This window comes from Ranitomeya variabilis, chromosome 5 (genome assembly GCF_051348905.1).
Source record: "Ranitomeya variabilis isolate aRanVar5 chromosome 5, aRanVar5.hap1, whole genome shotgun sequence".
NCBI classification, from domain to species: Eukaryota; Metazoa; Chordata; class Amphibia; order Anura; family Dendrobatidae; genus Ranitomeya; species Ranitomeya variabilis.
Genome location: NC_135236.1, coordinates 346,563,648 through 346,570,571, shown reverse-complemented (window position 1 = coordinate 346,570,571; position 6,924 = coordinate 346,563,648). Strand labels below are relative to the sequence as shown.

Sequence of the window (6,924 nt, the reverse complement as noted above, 5' to 3'; positions counted from 1 at the left end):
AGTGTATGGCGTGCACTCAGCTCCTGAGTATTCCCTTACAGTTGGGTGCTGGCTGTGTAACACAGCAGACAGCTGCAGTATATGGCGTGCACTCAGCTCCTGAGTATTCCCTTACAGTTGGGTGCTGGCTGTGTAACACAGCCGACAGCTGCAGTGTATGGCGTGCACTCCGCTCCTGAGAATGCTCCATATATCTTGCATGCACATCAAGGACTTAGGTTTCCTTTGTTTCATCATGAGGACATGAACTAATGTTAAAAGAAATAAATAAGTGAAAATAGGAAATTATGCAAAAAATGTATTTATATTGCACTACAATTGGCCAGTCTAACAGTATTTAATTAAAAAAATAAAATAGTAATGTAGTCATCTATACAAGTTCTTCTCTCAGAGATGTACAGGTCCATAGACTGTAGAGAACAATCCATTATTGTGTATGGAAGACCTCAGAGGTAGGATGCCAGTCAAAGTCTGCCAGAACTTGCCCCTTAATTACCACAGAGACAGAGTGTGCTTTCGTTCCTCCATAATTTGCTGGCTCGGGTTTCACTAAATTCTTCCAATTAGCCAGTCAGATTGCAGCGGTCAGGTTAATGGATCCATATCTTTAGCAGTCTCTGTCGTCACATTTGCTGCTGACTTCATTCTATCTTGGCCCATTTGTAATGTGTACAGTGAAGGTCCCAGCCTCACAATTTTACCACTTCCAAGGCATTCCTCTCCTTTGTAGAAAACCGCAAACTGGCAAAAAAGCAAAACAAACAGAAGTTATAGCACTGAAAGCGTGTAACAAACAAGGACTCCAGGAGAATCCCTAATAGGTCCCTGTGCAGACAGAAGGGCTCCTCATTTTATTTTGATGTGTAGTACCTTGACATAAGTTGATGAAGCAGACAGCGGACTCCGATGTGGACCTCATGCCAAAACTAGCTCAGAGTGTCCATGCGTGTCATTTCATCAGCTCCATAAAAGGGTTTTCACCTAGCGCTCCAAGTCTTAATTTCTGTATCCCTGCACGCATCTGTCAAAGTGTCCTGTATAACATGATGGCTTTGCCATTCAGGAGCTCAGGAAAGCTGGTGGGCATACCGCATGTGGTCATCCAACTTTCCAGGAGCAGGTATAACTAAAGCACCTCGATAGAACAACGCGACAGATGGGGACATCTCCTGGATTAGAGTTACTTGTGCTTTCTTAAGAGGAAATGCATTTTCTCATATGGTGCTTAAGTGCGTGGGAATATGCCAAGAAAGGAACATAGAAGACGCGGATCCATGACGGCAGCATCAAAACTGTGTTCTTTAGCCTGACTTATTTTGGGCAATTAAGGGTTCTCTCATTACAAGAATATAACGTGTTTGTTAGGAGATTAGTAAGTGGACATGTAATCATCCACAATTCATCACACACAGGCGGCCAATTTCTCACATTACCCTGAATAGTTACCTAAGGTCCCCAGTTACACATTGTAGTATAGACCCGTCTCCACTGGGCAGTGTACTCACTGCTGTGCGGCCTCGGCCTGCACGAGCAATACATGTGCGATGAATCATTACACCAGAAACGCTGGTCTGAGATTTACAGCGAATATCAAAGGGACATGTGCCAGCACCAGCTTGTTTTGTGTCCTACAAGTTGTATTTATGAACATTTAACTCACCATTATAATAATATATATCTACATAGATAGATATATTGCAAATATATTACATACAGTTGTGGCCAAAAGTATTGACACCCCTGCAATTCTGTCAGATAATACTCAGTTTCTTCCTGAAAATGATTGCAATCACAAATTCTTTGGTATTATTATCTTCATTTAATTTGTCTTAAATGAAAAAACACAAAAGAGAATGAAGCAAGAAGCAAAACATTGATCATTTCACACAAAACTCCAAAAAATGGGCCAGAAAAAAATATATGGCACCCTCAGCCTAATACTTGGTTGCACAACCTTTAGCCAAAATAACTGAGACCAACCGCTTCTGGTAACCATCAATGAGTTTCTTACAATGCTCTGTTGGAATTTTAGAGCATTCTTCTTTGGCAAACTGCTCCAGATCCCTGATATTTGAAGGGTGCCTTCTCCAAACTGCCATTTTTAGATCTCTCCACAGGTGTTCTATGGGATTCGGGTCTGGACTCATTGCTGGCCACCTTAGAAGTCTCCAGTGCTTTCTCTCAAACCATTTTCTAGTGCTTTTTGAAGTGTGTTTTGGGTCATTGTCCTGCTGGAAGACCCATGACCTCTGAGGGAGACCCAGCTTTCTCACACTGGGCCCTACATTATGCTGCAAAATTTGTTGGTAGTCTTCAGACTTCATAATGCCATGCACACGGTCAAGCAGTCCAGTGCCAGAGGCAGCAAAGCAATCCCAAAACATCAGCGAACCTCCGCCATGTTTGACTGTAGGGACCATGTTCTTTTCTTTGAATGCCTCTTTTTTTTCTCCTGTAAACTCTATGTTGATGCCTTTGCCCAAAAAGCTCTACTTTTGTCTCATCTGACCAGAGAACATTCTTCCAAAATGTTTTAGGCTTTTTCAGGTAAGTTTTGGCAAACTCCAGCCTGGCTTTTTTATGTCTCGGGGTAAGAAGTGGGGTCTTCCTGGGTCTCCTACCATACAGTCCCTTTTCATTCAGACGCCGACGGATAGTACGGGTTGACACCGTTACCCTCAGACTGCAGGGCAGCTTGAACTTGTTTGGATGTTAGTCGAGGTTCTTTATCCAACATCCGCACAATCTTGCGTTGAAATTTTTCTTTTCCGTCCACATCTAGGGAGGTTAGCCACAGTGCCATGGGCTTTAAACTTCTTGATGACACAGCGCACGGTAGACACAGGAACATTCAGGTCTTTGGAGATGGACTTGTAGCCTTGAGATTGCTCATGCTTCCTCACAATTTGGTTTCTCAAGTCCTCAGACAGTTCTTTGGTCTTCTTTCTTTTCTCCATGCTCAATGTGGTACACACAAGGACACAGGACAGAGGTTGAGTCCACTTTAATCCATGTTAACTGGCTGCAAGTGTGATTTAGTTATTGCCAACACCTGTTAGGTGCCACAGGTAAGTTACAGGTGCTGTTAATTACACAAATTAGAGAAGCATCACATGATTTTTCGAACAGTGCCAATACTTTTGTCCACCCCCTTTTTTATGTTTGGTGTGGAATTATATCCAATTTGGCTTTAGGACAATTCTTTTTGTGTTTTTTCATTTAAGGCAAATTAAATGAAGATAATAATAACAAAGAATTTGTGTTTGCAATCATTTTCAGGAAGAAACTGAGTATTATCTGACAAAATTGCAGGGGTGTCAATACTTTTGGCCACAACTATGTTAAGAGTAGACAATTTTTCTTTTATTGTGCCAATTTTGGTAAATAAAGCTTTGACCCTTTCTTGTGTGGGAGATTTAAGACATTTTTACAGAATTTTTTTTATTAACATTTTAGCATGTTGGGAACTGGATCCTGCAGTCACCTAAATTGCTGGTACAATACCTGTATAACGCAGTGCATTATAGAAGTGACTGATCTCTCACAGGCAAGACTTAATAGGAGCCAACAAACATGGAGCCCTTCTTCTGCTTGCCATGACAACTCATCAGCCCCCCACACTTACAAGGCCACTCCGTGGACCCCACTTTCATTTCTCTGCAAATGGAACTGACAAGGCAAACTGCATACATTTCTCTTTAAAAGGCAAAATCCTTCAGATTGAGGACCGAGTGAAATACATTTTCTCCTGGCACCGGATATTGCTGGAAGACTCCGTTGCCAACATTTGGTAGACATATTGTCAGTAAGTGACATTTCTTGAGATGATCCATAACCATGGTTACATTAGTCAGTAATGAGCATCAGATATGCACAGCCTGTCGGCCATATGGCTACGTTCTCTCTTTATGGGCAGAAGAACTACTCAAAGTGTCATTCCATTATGTAGATATCCAACACATTTAGCTCATTTGGCCAAAAAGAAAGCCTCACAGTTGTCTATGGAATTTGTGGTTGTGAAAGTTTGGGCACCCTTGGTCAAGATTACGGAAAAAAACAAACAAAAAAACCCAACAACATTATATAGATTTATTTTTTTGCCTAAAATACAAAGGAAATGCGTCATCTTTTCACTATAGCCCCTTTACAGATCATTTAATCTTCAACTTGCTTCAAAGTTCACAGTAACACTAATTTTGAACAGGGGTGCACAAATTTTTCCATGCCACCAACCCAAAACCCAATATATGTATTTTTATATATTTTGCTAGAATGGGATCCGAACTTGACTGACAAGCTTCACCTGCAGACAGTAACTTTCCACCCCTATTAGTGTACCGTGCCCAGAGGTTGAGCTGCAGATAGCGGTGAATACAATGATGGAGGAGGGAGCAGTCAGCAGCCTCTTCTACCACTGATCCGATGCATCTAAGAGTGCAGCAGGCCCAATGTAGCCCCTATATCGTGCCTCAGTACACTGCACGGACCGGAGTAGTGGGGAATGGGGCTAGGAGAGTGGTTTTAGTTTTTTTTATTTGTCAGTACTTGTCGTGGGCATCATAGTGAGGCAACATCATACTGTGTTAGGAGCAGCTGATCAAGGAGCAAAGGCTGAACAACAAAAGTTGAAGGACACTGCTGCAAGAGGATAGTATACAGGTTTTTTTAGGGTCCTTAATTGATTAAGCTGGGGTTGTCCATAATCTCCAGTACAGATTATCCTAGGGGTCCATAACAAACTTGTACAATTATATATTTTTTACCAGTGCTGTATGACAGTGGAGAACCTCATATCCACCTAGTAACTGCCAATGAAAATGTAGCATATAATATTTTTTTTAGAAGAGAATGGAGTTAAAAAAAAATACAATAAAAAAGCTGTGCAACAGTATCACCATTATAGCCTTCAGACAATACTTCGCCCTTTCAGGAATGTTCCTCTAGATATTTTGTCACATTAAGTTTGCCAATGGAGAACAAAGGCTCTTTTACGTGGGCAGATGATCTGTTCATAAAGAGCACCATCCAGAGAAATGGTAAGTGCTAGTTATGATTGCGGTGTGGTGCTATAGACTGCACAAATGATCATTCCCCCCATAACATTGTATTACGGCGGGCAGCAGATCTCTTGTTCATATGAAGGGATCTGCTGCCAACAGCAGGCCACACAGCGAAAACCATTAATGGCAAAGTGTTGTACATGTGACGGCCGATCACGGGGCAGGTTCACACAGGACAATGGTCAGAATGAACACGTTTCTGTACAGCCAATCATCAGGACATAACTAGAGCTGTCCCCTGTATGGTTTGCTGCTCCTTTTTATTAGAAAAGTAGCAGACTATGCCTCAAAGACTGAAACGAAGGACCAATTATCTCTGAAACTGCGACCAAGTTTGTTTTAACATTGCTAAATACAATTTCTACAGTGAGACCACTTTTTATACGTCCATAACCTGCATCAGTATTTGCAAGAAAAAACAGGCCTGGAACCTACAGAGAAATACTATAATGAACAGATTTGTATGTGTGTTTCAGACCATTCCTAGCTTTGATTTCCATATATCGACACAAAATACTGACCAATATAGAATCCATCTTTTCACCTACCTGTCCAGGTGTAAGGGCTCGTATTGGCTTCACTAATGTTGCCCAAACTGTGCCATCCTGGTTCAGCGTTAGCACACATGGCACTAGAAATGGGAATACAAGTGTGTTAGGACAACGCTGGAAAGTGATGGGACCTTCTTAAAACAGTGCTGCATCTCTATCCCTTTGCAAGTATTGCATGGGTGCACAATACATAGGATATACAAGTGGTTCAGCACACAAGGTAATCACTGACAGCTCTGAAGCTTGGCAGCTCCTAGCCCTGTGCATAGCCAGAATTATGGTTTACATCGCATATCATGCCCATGGCAATTAGAAGTTTGCTTCACCCTGTGAACAATGTAACTATTGAAATGTAAAAGTCTCAGACATAATTTCTAAGCTAGGCAACAAGACGTGACAGGCAGCGCATTTCTCGGGGATTACAGAACACTGTGGGTGCATTACATCAAGAAACAAGTCCAACAGCATAATGCTCCCATAATCACAGACATGGCAGCCAGAGATACCCACCAACGCTACAGATGGAATTACTGAGGGCAGTGGGGACCTGTAGCCTGTCCCTCAGAGTCGGTATAGCCAGGCAGAAAGCTGCGGCTGAATACAGACACACACATGGGTGACCCAGTAATCAGATGCATGATGCTGGGGGAATGCAGATCTTCAGCAGTCTGAAGGGGACAATATTAAAGAGGTTTGCTGATGGGCAGCAGGAAGGATGCAGAGAATTTAAAGGAGATTTTTCCTTTTTGTGGAGATTCTGTCACCTGTTCCCTAGCAACGCAGTGTAAACGGCATATTGTTAGGGACACGTCATGATGAGACACTTGGCCGGGATCCATCACTAAGGAACATCCGACAGAATGTTAAATGTCAGGCAGCAAATTATAACTCAAGCAAATGTTTCCTGTCGATTTTCTGAGCAGCCATGCAAATTATTAGGGCATTCTCACATCCAGATTCAGCGGTTCTGGCTATTATCTAATATAGTCGGAGGTATAGCCGCACCTACAGAACCAGGGCTGACTCATGCGGCTTAGCCAAGGCTGCAGTAAATACCAACAGGCTCCCCCCGACCAAGAGCTACAGATACTGTCCAAATATTTCTGGACCCAACACAAGTTGTCATTTTAGCAATTTAAGAAACCCAAACATTCATGATACAGTTATATAATCAATATGGGCTTAAAGTGCAGCCTCTCAGCTTTAATTAGAGGGTATTTACATTCTAGTTGGAGTACGGGCTTAGCAATTACATTTCTTGAATATGTAGCTGCCCAATCTTAAAAGGGACCAAAAGTAATTGGACAATTATC

The 6,924-nt window shown here is 42.1% G+C and overlaps 1 protein-coding gene across 2 annotated transcripts in view; it reads right to left on the bottom strand.

Moving 5' to 3' along the window:
- Positions 1-285: 285 nt before the first annotated feature.
- Positions 286-6,924, bottom strand: part of TRMU (tRNA mitochondrial 2-thiouridylase) — a 50,801-nt gene continuing 44,162 nt past the window's right edge. For both annotated transcript variants that reach the window (XM_077264844.1, XM_077264843.1), the window contains 2 exons: positions 5,609-5,691; positions 286-741 (listed from right to left, as the gene is read on the bottom strand). In XM_077264844.1, the coding sequence (XP_077120959.1) occupies positions 586-741; positions 5,609-5,691 (239 nt within the window). In that variant the 3' untranslated portion in view covers positions 286-585. The remainder of the gene's footprint in view (positions 742-5,608; positions 5,692-6,924) is intronic.